The sequence below is a fragment of the Mustelus asterias genome, chromosome 13 (genome assembly GCF_964213995.1).
Source record: "Mustelus asterias chromosome 13, sMusAst1.hap1.1, whole genome shotgun sequence".
Classification (NCBI taxonomy): Eukaryota; Metazoa; Chordata; class Chondrichthyes; order Carcharhiniformes; family Triakidae; genus Mustelus; species Mustelus asterias.
In genome coordinates, this window is record NC_135813.1 from 27354136 (window position 1) to 27369171 (window position 15036).

Consider the following 15036-nt stretch of genomic DNA (forward strand, 5'->3'; position numbering starts at 1 on the left):
CATTCCCTCAGTACCGCATCCAAGTGTCAACTTAGATTGTGCATCCATGTCCATCAGCGGGACTTGAATCCACAATCTTCTGACTCAGCTGGGAGGGGCAAGTGCTACCAACTGATCCAAATTGACACTTTACGTAAGGCATCTAAAATGGAAGTTCCCTCAGAATCAGAAAATGCTGGAAAATCTCAGCAGGTCTGACAGCAGCTGTGGAGAGAGAATAGAGCCAACATTTCGAGAAAGGGTCATCCTGACTCGAAACGTTGGCTCTAATCTCTCTCCACAGATGCTGTCAGACCTGCTGAGATTTTCCAGCATTTTCTGTTTTTGTTTCAGATTCCAGCATCTGCAGTAATTTGCTTTTATTTTTTTCCCTCAAAATTGCTCAGACTGATTCACAGAACAGGAACTAAACGCTACACTGTTTAAAAATACTGTTTTTAAAAAACAGATCAAATGCGCTGTTGGGTTGACCATATTGGACTAGAAACAAGTAAGTAGGAGAGCTGGCTACAATTGGCATGTTTTGTAGCTATAACTGCAAAACAATACAAAATGGAGGATTTTTTGGAAAGTAGTTGTGTGGAGCTAAGAGTAAAAACCCCAACTGTAATTATCTAAGCGATTATCATTATAGGAATATCTCTGAATCAATATTTTTGCAGATGATAGTTACCAATACCCTGTGCTTGCAGAACACAATTATACACCAAGGTTGATTTTGGCCCAAGCTGGAGGCTTCACTTTCAACATTCTATTCCAGGAAAAGATCACAGAATTAAAATATGAACTCTGTTTCTTGATGTTGCCAAAGTATTTCAGCATGTTCAGTTTTTATTTCTCTTTTACAAGGTATAAACGGATAAACCAATTTATAAACACATGTTAGAAGGGAATGGAAGGTTGGGTTGAAAGAGTTGAGGTGGAGTGGAGGAGGCTCATATGAAGTATAAACAGCAGCATAGACAAATTGGGCTGAAAGAACTCTGTTTGTGGCGTAAGTCTATGGCCCAAATTTTCCATGAAGTACAATGGAGATCTTGTCAGCACTCACCGTTGTTATGGAGTAAATTGGACAGTAAATTCCAGGGAATGCAGAATTGAAATCAGAAATCCAAAAGTTGCTATCAGAGGTACACTGTTCCTCCAAAGGTTATGCTCTCACAGTACCTTGTCAGCATTGAAACATATGCACTGGCAAGAAGTTGCAGTACTTACGCACTAAACATAGCAGAAAATATTAGAGCTGGTCCATTCAGACATAATTACATTTTCAATAATGTGAGATGGCATAATTGTTTGCATACAACCTCTGTGACATTGAAATTTTAATTTTACTAGTGCGGGTTCTCATTCCTTCAGAGGTTAGTTAACGTTGGAAAAATCATTTTTCTCTTTTCTGTTTGTTTCTTACATTCATCGCTTGTTCTGAATCCCATCTTTAATTTGCTTTTTGTACATTATTTTACATTGATTTATTTATACTTGGTTTAAACTCTGCGTTACTCAGTAAGAATTTTTCATTGTAACTGGTTGAAGAGTCACACCACTTCATGCCCTGCTCAGATACCCTACAGATCTGCTGGGGTGTGCATTGCACTGGAACAGATCCCTAATGATGGGAAGTTACAGGTCAAAATCGAGAAAATCTGTGGACAGCTTTCAGCATCATAAACAATGAGTCTTAGCCCTTCGCCGCTGAATTCATATTCTGGCCAAATGGTTTAAGACGATTTTATCAAATTTCCTTTTAAAATCAATAATTCAAGGTCATCTGCAACATTAAAGATAAAACCTTTTACCTGTTGTGTATTTTTTTGTATGTATTCTGTGGCTGTGTGCACTTCCTCTCTCCGAGTTCCTGATATTGCTGTTGAAACACACAATGACCCATGAAATTTTCACTTCAACCTCTTACTTGGTCATCCTTTTGAAGTTCATCCAATGATAAGGTCAACACTTGAGGAAGCAATAGAACTTTCAGCTTTGTCTGTACATCGATATGAAAGTAGCTGTATAACTGGGCAGCAGGGCCTGTGATCTCAACGCTAAATGTACTAAGATACGTGTAAATCCACCTGTAGCAACTGGTCTTACACCACTTAAAATGCAAAGTCCCTGCAGGATAACACCCAAATAAACCTTTCAAAAAGTGTGCAAGTAGTTCATTAGACCTTGCTTTTAGTGTTCATTAGTAAATGAAAACATCCAAAAACAAATGGTGAATGTCCTTTCTTACTAATAGAGGGAGTGCAGCGAAGGTTTACTCGACTGATTCCTGGGATAGCAGGATTGACGTACGAGGAGAGATTTAATCAGTCAGGATTATATTCGCTGGCGTTCAGAAGCATAAGGGCTGTGGAACTTCTTAGAAACCTATAAAATTCTAACAGGACAAGACAGAGTAGATTTAGGAAGGATGTTCCTGATGGTGGGGGAGTACAGAACCAGGGGCCATAATCTAAGGATAAGAGGCAAACCTTTTAGGACTGAGATGAGGAGAAATTTCTTCACCCAGAGAGTGGCAAGCCTGTGGAATTCGCTACCACAGAAAGCAGTTGAGTGTGTTTTCAAGAAGGAGGTAGATCTAGTTCTGGGGGACCGAAGAGTATGCGGGGGTGGGGGAGAGACAGGATCAGGCTCTTGAGCTGGATAATCAACCATACTGAAAGGCAGAGTAGGCTCGAGAGGCCGAATGGCTCACTCCTTCTATTTTCTACATCCTGTGTTTCTATGCAGGATCAATGTGAGGTGCTGTCAGCTTTACAGTTTGAGGCTGCTGACTAACGATTGCACACTGCACCCTTAGTACATTTTACATAGCTGCACTAGAATACATTGCACAGCAGTGAGACTATTTTCATGCCCCAGCTGTACTGTATTGAGTAGGGCAAAATGACCAGGCAACTATTTATTTATATCACTGTCAGGGGTGGATAAAATAGAGCGCTTGCCTGGTGGTAGAAGTTCAAATGATAGAGTTAATAGAAGAGTCAGTCTCTAGTATTACATATTTAAGAGTGCGACTGATGAAACATTGAGGCTTATTTACAGAAGTATGGGAAGTTTGTGATACAGATTGCAAGTGTCACATGGTTATCTTACCCAGTGGTCTTGTAACCAAATCCAAACATTCATTGTACGTGCATCTACATGCATTTTTCAGTGTTTGGATCTGTACATCTTTCAGAGAATAATGGCTAAGGATCAGGTGCAAGACTTTGATGCAATGTTCAATATGTAAATTCACCTTTCAATGGCTTTTAGCTGCATGTGCCCCCTGGATGGCATGATTTACACACCAGCAAGATTGTGCTGGCCAATTGACCAAAGAAACAGCAGCCAGCAGCCAAGAATGTCATGTAATTGGAGTCTTCAAATATAAGAGCGCAGAGGTTGAAAGTTTAGCCAACAGCTGCTTGGATGCTGGAGATTAGTGTACAGCAACGGATTTTATTCTGTGGCTTACGCTATTTTGCAGAATCTCTATCCCATAAGGAATGCTCTGATTTTCTTTTGACGAAAGTTCCAGGGCTCCATGAAGTTCTCCAGACTGCTTCAGAGTCTGGCGAGTGTTAAATCATGTGCACAGCAGGGCCTTTTGTGATCTTGCTCATTAAGCCAGACTTTCCACGACATAATTTACAGCAGATTGCAGGAAGAAAGAATCCATGTACAAATATATTATGTGTCAGGTGGAACCTACCCCACAGGAGTGCTGGCCTTTCACTGGGGAAGTGCATTGTCTGGCTCAAGTGAAATTAAGTGCAGATTATTGTACTTAGCTGCACCATTTTATGATCTCTGCTCATTAGTGGAGCAGAAGCATTATTTCTGTTAATTTTTATGGATGCTTTGTTTTAAAAGCTGAAGAGTGTTCTTGCATCTCAGTGCTAGTGATAGCTGTTTTTCCATACCACAATTATAGTCTGTATGCATGGAGCTGCAAATTTCCCGTGTCCTGATACCACACAATATTCGATTACTTTAGGTTTTAAGCATCGGCATTACTTTAATCACCTTGTAACCAAACCTCATTGATAAGACCTTCAGCTATACTGCTACCATTGTAAGGCTCCTGGTTTGCAAACCTTTATCACTTCATGTTGCATTTTCTATGCTATTATTGACAAGTAATGAAAGCATTCATCCCACAATATTATGTTGCAAAATTAGAACTTTGTCTATTTTATGTTTATATATCTGCATCAATGCAAGTATACACAACAACTTGCATTTATGTTACACGTTTAACGTAGCTCCCAAGCCACTTTGCAGGAATGCTTGTGAACAAAATCTGACAGCGAGCTACATTTGGAGGTGTTAGGGAAGATGAAGGAAAGTTTGGACAAAAGGAATCAAAATATAATTGGTAAAGAGAGGAAGAAACAAGGATGAGAATTTTAAAATTTGAGCTGCTGCTTAACCAGGAACCCATATAGGCCAGCGAGCGCAGGGGAGATGGGTGAACAGGACTTGCCGTGAGTTAAGACACAGGCTTGAGAGTTTTGGATGATAAGTTTTTGGAAGGGACAATGAATCATAGAACCCTACAGTGCAGAAAGAGGCCTTTCGGCCCATCGAGTCTGCACCGACCACAATCCCACCCAGGCCCTACCCCCATATCTCTACATATTTTACCCGCTAATCCCTCTAACCTACTCATCTCAGGACACTAAGGGGCAATTTTAGCACAGCCAATCAACCTAACCCGCACATCTTTGGACTGTGGGAGGAAACCGGAGCACCCGGAGGAAACCCACGCAGACACGAGGAGAATGTGCAAACTCCACACAGACAGTGACCCGAGCGGGAATCGAACCCAGGTCCCTGGAGCTGTGAAGCCGCAGTGCTAACCACTGTGCTACCGTGCCGCCCTATGAGAGGGATAACACATCCAGGAATGTGTTTGATAAGTCAAGTCTAAATCTAACAAAGGCACAGATGAGGGTGTCAGCAGCAGGGTGAGCCGAGATGGGGGTTGGGGAGAGTGGGGAGGAGCTGTACGATGTTACAAGAGGTGAGAATAGGCAGTCTGAGTAATGGTGCTATCATGTGGTCAGAAACCCATCGTGGGGTCTAGTGTGACACAAAGCTGATAAAGTCTGGTTCAGCTTCAGTCAGTTGCCAGGGAGAGCAATTGATTTGATGGCTAGAGGTAGGAGTTTGTTTCAAGTACCAATGGCTTTTGTCTTCCCAATGTTTAAAATCAGAATAAGAATTGGGGAGCAGGGCCAAGAGAGAACATGAGTGAAGATGGGAGAGAAAGATGCAAGCTCAGGGCTTCAGAAGAGGCAATCTTTGAGAGATTTGGTCTGGGAAGCTATTGGAAGAGAGGGAATTGATTGAATGGTTTTAATCTTGGGGTGGGATTTTTCAGTCCCACCCACCACCAGGATTGTCCAGTCCTGCTGAAAGTCAGTGAGCCTTTGGCTGGGTTGCTGAATCCCCTCCAGTGGTGGGCTGCTACGATGGGCTGAAAACTCCCATCCTTAATGACAACAAATTCCATGAACTCCTCTCGCTTGTTGTTGCCGGGAAGGTGGAGAAAAGAGGGGAACAGGGGTTTAAGTCGACAAGTCATAAACAACTACCATGATGATTTTCAGGATTGTAATGATTTTAATATCAGAGTCCAGTTTGGCTAATGGACTGCACAGCGATGCTGGAATAGGACACAAGCACTCAGTGATACAGGGTAAAAAGTGATTCCCTTTTCTTCTCTGGATAATTTCTAAACTATGTCAAACTGGATGTTCTTGAACAAAAGCTAACCTCAGTAGAGGATGGTGCAGAGATTAAGGCAGGGGAGTGAATTTTCCCATCCCACCTGCCACGGGAATTGTAGTGGGCGAGGGGTGGACCATGGAAAGGTCTGTTGACCTCGGGCAGGATTTTCCGGTTTCGGGGCGAGCGTGGCCAGAAAATCCTATCTGGGTACTCCAGTCTGGGTGGACAAACTCAATACTTAATAAATCATCAAAGCTTTATTCTTGGTGAAGGAGTACTTGAAGCAAACTAAAATGAGTTCTCACTGCTTTAACAAAGGTCAAGCAAAATCTGAAAATAATTACCCATACACTGGCAATTTTTAATATGGTACAATGTAAAAACAGCTCACATCTTTCTAAAAAACAAGTTATATAAAGCATTTGACTTTGGTTTCTCTTTTACATTGAATGTATGATAATGAGAACGATTTCTGGCAGTGTGAGTTGTGTTATCAGAAAGCAGATGTTTCAGATGCTGCAATAGGCCCTGTTCTGTTTACAGCTCAGTCCAGATGAACACAGTGTCATTAACTGTACTAATGTATCTAATCTGGATGTCAAATTGCAAAAGGTACAAAGCCATTCTGGGAAGTAGATTTCCATTGTGGGAAATCCTGCTCCAAGCATAAACATTTCTGGACGGCTTGGCTTTGCAAAGGTCTTTTTTTTTTTAAGGACCTACAATTGAGCTGGGACTGGAACGTTCCTTTCCTTGTGGTCAGCCAACACACGCACAAACTATTTAACTTCAACACTTTGGGACCTATCAGAAAAACAAACACCAGAGATTTGACAGTGGAAGTTCGACAGTGTTCATGTTGCTTCACTTCAGCATTTCTTTGTATCAATCAAGAAGGAAACAGTTTGAGTCTAATTAAAATCATAAACTGGCTGATATTTCAAGATCAGGTTTGTTGATATTTGCAGAGATTATTGTTGGGAAGATGACATGATAAAAAGAAAACCCAATTCTTGCTTTCTGGACACTTGTTTAGTGAACACAACCAACATGCGGTCTGTCATTGGAGTTAACGAACCTGCAACTAAAATGCATCCATTTGGAATTATTCAAATATGTTTCCCCCATAATAAACTTGCATACAGATTTACATAGCTCGAAGCTCATTAATTTACAAGTAAATGCTTATCATATGATCTTTGGGAAGTTGAAAAAACAAAAATTTTAATTATGCATTAATTAAGTATTAGTACAAGGGAAGAATATTGCATCATCCTTTCCGGATATATCGCAATTTGTTATGGCTCCTGCTGTGACCAAGACCGCAAGAAACTACAAAGGGTTATGAACAAAGCCCAGTCCATCATGCAAACCAGCCTCCCATCCATTGACTCCGTCTACTCTTCCTGCTGCCCTGGAAAAGCAGCCAGCATAGTCAAGGGCCCCATGCACCCTGGACATACTCTCTTCCACCTTCTTCTGTCGAGAAAAAGGTACAAAAGTCTGAGATCATGTACCAACCGACTCAAGAACAGCTTCTTCCTTACTGCCATCAGACTTTTGAATGGGCCTACCTTATATTAAGCTGATCTTTCTCTACACCCTAGCTATGACTGTAACACTACATTTTGCACCCTCTCCTTTCTTTCTCCCCTATGTACGCTATGAACAGTATGCTTTGGCTGTATAGCGTGCAAGAAACAATGCTTTTCACTATACTAATAAATGTGACAATAATAAATCAAATCATATTCTAACCTTTTGGGTTTTGCTATAATTTATGATAATAATTCCACAGAACCGAAGCTATTGTGCTCCCAGAGTGGGTCAGGATTGAATCAGGTAGTTGTATACTCACAGTTAGATCAATTTGGTATAAGTTTTGTTACATTCTACATTTGGGCAATCTGAAGTTCAAGCTCTCTGAAATCAGAGCCTGAAGAACAATAATAACTTTCTGTATCTTGGTGGGAATTTGGATGTATAACCTAACTAACCCTTCCCACCAAAAGTTCTGAGCTTCAGCATGCACACTCCAAATGCCTCCATAAACACTGGATTGCGACACAACAGCCTGCAGTCTTTTCATGCATTCAATAGACCCACCTCCTCCCCATGTTATATTAAGTTCAGCTTGGGCCATTTTGAATTGAACCACAAATGTTGGGCTCAGCCCATGGTACTGTCTAGTGCCAGGTACTATTTTGGTGGCAGATTCAGATAATGAGGAACTTCAATAATACAGGCAATCAGAGGTTTATTTATAGCACAGTTCCCTGTGGAACTCTATACTCAGAGCCTGTCACTATTTTTGTACCTCACTTTAAGAAAAAGATGCGTAAGAATGGCTTCTTCACAACACTTTTTGTATTGACAAACACTTTCATCTTCTTTGGCTCACAGTCCTTTCCTTTCATGTGACATCTCAGGACATAATTTGGTGCTCATTTCTAAAGATGAAGGTTATGGCATAGAACAATAAAGATGGAGAGAAGAGAAATGCATGTAATTATATTTAAATGATGAATCATATTCCTTGAATAAACTGAATCGTAAGCTCATAGAGTCATAGAGGTTTGCAGCATGGAAACAGGCCCTTCTGTCCAACTTGTCATACCGCCTTTTCTTTTTTAAAACCCTTAAGCTAATCCCAATTGCCTGCATTTGGCCCATACCCCTCTATACCCATTGTACCCATGTAACAACTAAACGCTTAATGTCGGTACAGAATTGCTACTGATATATACAAATGACTGAGATTAATTCATTATTCTTTCATGGGATGAGGGTGTTACTCGCAAGGCTAACATTTGTTGCCCATCTCTAATTACCGTTGAACTGGGTGGCTCAAAGGTCATTTCAGAGGACAGTTAAAGAGCCACCCATATTGCAGCGGGTCTGTAGTTACATGTGGGTCAGACCGAGTAAGGATGGCAGATTTCCTTCTTTAAAGGACATTAATGAACCAGGTGGGTTTGTTCTAACAATCGGTGATAGCTGTCATGGTCACCATTACTGAGACTAATGAACAAATCTGGAATATAAAGTTACCTTTCACCAGCTGCTGGGGTGGAATTTGAACCCGTAACCTCAGAGCATTAGCCTGGATTACAAGTGACATATCAAACTCTCAAATAGGATTTTTAATTCGGACCATTTTGCTATTTTGCTAAAATTTTGTGCAGGATTGCAAAGTGATATTTTCACAGGAAGGGAAGATTTATCTTTGTAGAAGTCTAATGGACTGAGAATTGCAGGTACGCTGATTTTGTGGAAGTGTAGAAAGCCCATACTGTGACTGTCCTGTTAGCTATCAGGGCTGTTTGTGCTGCAGTACAGTTTACATCTTGCCCTCCCCTCATCTCTCTCGCTTCACCCACTCCCAGCACAAACCCCTCTGCCCTTCCCTGGGGTCATGATGTGGAGATGTCTGCGTTGGACTGGGGTAAACACAGTAAGAGTTTTAACAACACCACGTTAAAGTCCAACAGGTTTATTTGATAGCAAATGCCATTAGCTTTCGGAGCGCTGCTCCTTCGTCAGATGGAGTGGAAATCTGCTCTCAAACAGGGCACAGAGACACAAAATCAAGTTACAGAATACTGATTAGAATGCAAATCTCTACAGCCAACCAGGTCTTAAAGTTACAGACAATGTGAGTGGAGGAAGCATTAAGCACAGGTTAAAGAGATGTGTATTGTCTCCAGACAAGCTTCCCTGGGGTCTCAGGGAATTGTTATCAAGATTATTGAAAAATATATTATGGTGCGTGCGCAAGGGTGATATCAGCGTGCAATGTTGGCCTCTTCAATCACACACAGTTTACAAATGGCCATCTTGCTGCAAAGATACAATAACAAAATGACACAGCCTCATTCATTTGAAAATGGGCTGCTGCAATAGGCTAGGAGAGGACTTCATTCAAGTACCATGGTGCAACCAGAGAAGCATGAACTGTGATTGAATTATGGTGATGTCGTGTGTACAAGTCAAACTTTCAGCTGCCTTTTTATGGAAACACAAGAAATGAACACAGGGAATACATGATCTAGTGCATGTCATTTTTTCCAATTAGTACTTTGGTTAACATGTAACTTCTGTGTTTCATTCTTTAAAGGTATGGCTCATGACCCATTTCTGATTTAAATTTATTGGTTTTAAGTTGTAACTTTATAATTTGGCTACGTACATGAAGTATAATCAGACTCTGTGCTACAACTGCGGGGGAGAGGATTGTAAAATGTGCAATTCTCCATTCAGAATATGGCATAAATAAATGTGGACCAAGAAAAACATTCATCATGAATGTTGGAATGTGAACACATTTGTCACAGATATTGGTTAGAACTGTGCACTGCGGTCAGCTGCTCCCATTGCTTGTTTTAATCACAGGGCACTGTTGACTGCTTTTGATCATATCTCGATGGTTAATTGATTAACTGGAACAAGTGATCTAAAGTTAGGCTTATTGAATTACGGACTCTAATCAAGTCATGTAGATAAATGTGAAATCTGCACTGTTATTTAAATCTTTTTTCATCCTCCTCTTCGCAAATGAAGCTGTTATTCATTTGTATTTGCTTTCTGCTTTTTTTTAGGCATCTGTACAAACTGCACTGGAAATAGCAAAGGACGCTATTGTGAGAAGTGCAAGGATAGTTTCTACAGGCAGCTTGGAGCCAGCCCCGCAGCTGCATGTGAGCGTTGCCCTTGCTCAGTAGTGACATCCAGTGGAAGCTGTCATATAGGTAACATAATTTTGTTTCTTATTTGACCATCGTGATAATGGAAACCATCAGCCTTGAAGTTACAGGAAGTAAACTGTGAACCCTTTCTTTCTGTGAAAGCTCGTGATATTTAATTTTATTGATTTTAATGCTTGTTAATCTTAACTCTGGTACTAAGATCAAGACTCCCTGTGTGGTTGCTTAATCATTATTTCTATCGGAGATTTATGGGATCTGTTCCTGTATTAGGCAACTTGTGGCTAAATCCTAAAACAGGCAAGTCCAGCTTTCATCAGTGGTCCACATTGCTCTGGAGTGGACCGTTGTGTTCTTGGGTTCATCGCTCTCAATTGTAGCTTTTTGTGCATCCCTCTCTTTGCACCACCGTTACTAGCAACACATTTAGACACCCTGGTCCCAAGCTCTGGAATTTCTTCACAATGTCCCACCACCCCCCTCCTCTCCTGAAAACTCCCCCTCTATAATTAATCAATGGCCCATTCATTCAAATGAAGGAGAAAGAAAGATTTGCATTTATTTAGTGACATTCATGGTCTCAGGACACTGCAAAGTGCTTTACAATCGATGAAATGCTTTTGAAGTGTAGTCACTGTTGTAACGTGGGAAACATGCCTCTCCTTCTTTGGCTTGTTGCCCACTTTGGACTGATTATGCCAAAGTACCCAGGGTTGAGAGGAGGGAGATGCTAATTAAAGGCACTCTGTAAATGCAAGTTGTTGTTGTCAGTATTGTTCTCAGGTTCAACATAACCTTCTTCCATGCACTCGTTAATGTGTCTGTAACAAACCCAGGCATCCAAAAGAAAACCCTCAGAGCCAGATTTCAGTCATTCTTTTCAAAGGATGGTGTCCTGTGATCTTCCTTGACCTGTGGTAGGCAATGGAATGAACACCTCATCATACTGTGGCTTGGGTTGAAAAATGAAGAAAGGGATTTATTAAACAGTAAATGGGCAAGTAAACAGAAGCAATAACATGCTAAGTAGATGCAGATTTCAATATCCATTTTTCTAAGAAAGGAAATAACAGTCAAATCTGCTGCGCTAAGCTGCACATGTAAATAATAACCTCATTGGTTGGCATATTTCAGTCAAGTCCCACTGACCTAGCTATTTCTCCAGATAGCTTCAAACTCACTACTACAATTTACAAGAAAGCGTTAAACATGAATCTCAAACATAAAAAAGACCAACAAAAACAAACATATATACAAGCAAAGCAGTCAGGATTCTACCATTTCAATTAAGTGAGCCAGACAGTTCTTTAGATACTTCACTGACCCAGTCACACTGGGTTCTGTATCAAAATAAGATAACCAAATTCTGTGTGAAGATTTGTTATTTGACCCTAAACATAACATGATACTGAGAATGAATCTAATGATTGCAGGGAAAACTGCTTCAGTTTTTTACCATCATTTGAAGCAGTATAAATTGTCACTATTTAATGTTAATTTTGAACACAAATTTATAATAGAAGAAATAAATGATGAGGATATCACACCTGCCATTATTTAAAGATTTGGCAAGTGTTTTCTGAAACCTGATGCCTGTCACCATTCCTCTCAGTCAGCCTTGAGTCTGCCTTCCTGATGATCACAGAGGGACTGGTGAAATCCTCAGCTTTGTTTATAAATGATCAAATCAAATTATTTTACAACCAAAAATCTGACTATTTGGCCCCAGAATTACACCTCTGTCAAAAACTATCAAAAAGACAACAAACAATGCAAATTGGATTGAGCAAGAGTTTCATAGAAATCATAGAAACCCTACAGTGCAGAAGGAGGCCATTCGGCCCATCGAGTCTGCACCGACCACAATCCCACCCAGGCCCTACCCCCACATATTTTACCCGCTAATCCCTCTAACCTACGCATCCCAGGACTCTAAGGGGCAATTTTTAACCTGGCCAATCAACCTAGCCCGCACATCTTTGGACTGTGGGAGGAAACCGGAGCACCCGGAGGAAACCCACGCAGACACGAGGAGAATGTGCAAACTCCACACAGACAGTGACCCGAGCCGGGAATCGAACCCGGGACCCTGGAGCTGTGAAGCGGCAGTGCTAACCACTGTGCTATCGTGCCGCCAGTTTCATAAACTGTTCTGTTTTCTTACTGTATTTTAAAATATTCCACTTAAAATAGTCTAAACTACCCACAGACATTTTAAATTGTGTTAAATACCAGAGACAATCTGAAGTATTTCATTGTGGAAGGCTTCTGAATTGCAGTAGCTCTGTTCAAATGACTATATTATTGACTGTGTCTGTTAGATAATTTGTGATTGACCTGGTTAGAATTCCAGAACTGAATGAGTGACAGGGCCTATTGATATCAGAAGGATTGAAGGACAAAGGATGCAGAAGAGATAAAAGAAAATGTGGAAATAGGGCTTTGGAGGAATGATACATAAAAGATGCTAAATATGAGATGAAGTCCGAATAATGGACAGGACATGGAGAAGAGACAAAGGAGAGAGGAAAGGAACCATATTCATTGAACTAGGGTGGGATTCTTGACTTCCTTACATTTCAACCTCCTTGCTGAGAATGTGTCATTGAGCATTAATGATACTGTCAAATTCATTCAGAAGCCTAAAGAAGCAAAGAGATGTTCATTTCTAAAGTACCTTGTCAAAGACGCATTTAATGTATTATGTTCAGGAAGCAAAGTTCTCCACCCATAATTTCTCACAAGCAATTTCATATTTCAGCCTTTGGTATTAGAGAGGTGTTGAATACTTCCCTGTGAAAAAGGAAGGGAGTGTTAGAGGACACGCTATCCACAGCATTCATGAGCCCCAGAGCAGTCTTGGCGTTTGATACGGTGGATATCATCACAAGAGGTGCAAGAAATTACTGGAGTGTTTTCATGAAATTGACAGCTTGGCATTGGTGTGACTACATTGGCATTGTGAACAATGTTTTAAAATTGATGCATGGAATGTGGGCATCGCTGGGTGGGCCAGCATTTATTGCCCATTCCTAATTGCCCTTGAACTGAGTTTCAGAGGGCATTTAATAGTCAATCACATTGCTGTGGATCTGGAGTCACATGTAGGCCAGACCAAGTCAGGATGGCAGAATTCCTTCCCTAAAGGACATGAGTGAACCAGATGGATTTTTGCAACAATCAACAATGGTTTCATGGTCATCATTTTAATTTCAGATTTTTATTGAATTCAAATTTCACCATCTGCTGTGGTGGGATTTGAACCCCCAGATCCCCAGAGCATTATCCTGGGTCTCTGGAAAATCCAGTGACAATACCACTATGCTACCACTTCCCCATTGAACCACTGTATCATTAGGCAGTTTTGAACACTGGTACCTAACTGACAGCCATTGAATCATGGGTACAAACAAAAATCTATCTGACATATAGTTGAATAACAGATATTATTGCTTCCCTGTTGTGAGTCTCTGGATTTTAATCAATCAGTGACCTTTCGTCCAGTAATTGTCACTCATTTACTGAAGGGGTTGTTAAATTTCGATTGTTTAAAGATTTGCAGCTGCTGCTAACTGCAGTCATTAAATGTTTGGAAGGATGATGAAAACTGCCCCAGAAACCTCCAACCTCATCCATGGTGGGATTGTCCTGTGTTGCTGCAGTGAATGGAGTTTTGGCTGAACGCTAAATTCTCCATTCTCGCTGGCAACGGGAATGAATGAGATCGGAGAATCCCTCACAAGGCAGAAAAACACAAGGTAACTGGTAACTGCAATTTATTTTGTTTGAAAAAGTCCTGCTCAGGTTTGCTTGTGATCAATGTATTTGTGATTTTGTGTTTTTGATAGTTACACATATTGACGGATGATTCTTCTTCTGTAATCAGAGTACAGGTGGTTTCCAAGGACAGATGTTCTGTTTACATCTAACTTCCAACTCACACTTTACTGCAAACACTCCTGGGAGAAGAAATATTTTCCCTTATTTCACCACTTGTTCAAACAAAAGCAGAAAATGCTGGAAAATCTCAGCAGGTCTGACAGCATCTGTGGGGAGAGAATAGAGCCAACATTTCAAGTCTAGATGACCCGAGAGCTCTGCTCTGACAAAGGGTCATCCAGACTCGAAATGTTGGCTCGATTCTCTCCCCAAAGATGCTGTCAGACCTGCTGAGATTTTCCAGCATTTTCTGCTTTATTTCAGATTCCAGCATCCGCAGTATTTTGCTTCTATCACCAGTTGTTCAACCTGCTCTGCTAATATTTTTGATAATTATTTGTGTTGCTGTTTGGTGACTTGTCTCTAATGTTAAGAAATGGGAACTTATTTTGGTCCAGGCAGAGGCCAAGGATTCTGTTTCCCAGCAGGCCCAAGAATTCTGAGCATTCTGAGTGGGGCATGGCAGGATGGTGTGATCCGTTCCCTCAGTGACCCAAAAACAAGGATCATGAGACCCAGGTCTGGCTATAACATGGGACCGAAAAGACGGAACTCGGAGAGGGGGGAAATCCCAGGGAGAGATCCCAGAGAGGAGACCACTAGGGAAGGAGCCACCATTTGCCAACACTGGGAGAAGGGGACTGCCAGGAAGAGACCACCGGGGAAA

General features: G+C 41.1%; 1 protein-coding gene across 1 annotated transcript in view; it reads left to right on the plus strand.

Annotated features, from left to right (window-relative positions):
• Positions 1-15036, plus strand: part of LOC144502533 (multiple epidermal growth factor-like domains protein 9) — a 310066-nt gene that overhangs the window by 219651 nt on the left and 75379 nt on the right. The window contains exon 4 of the mRNA XM_078226609.1: positions 10326-10475. Within this exon, the coding sequence (XP_078082735.1) occupies positions 10326-10475 (150 nt within the window). The remainder of the gene's footprint in view (positions 1-10325; positions 10476-15036) is intronic.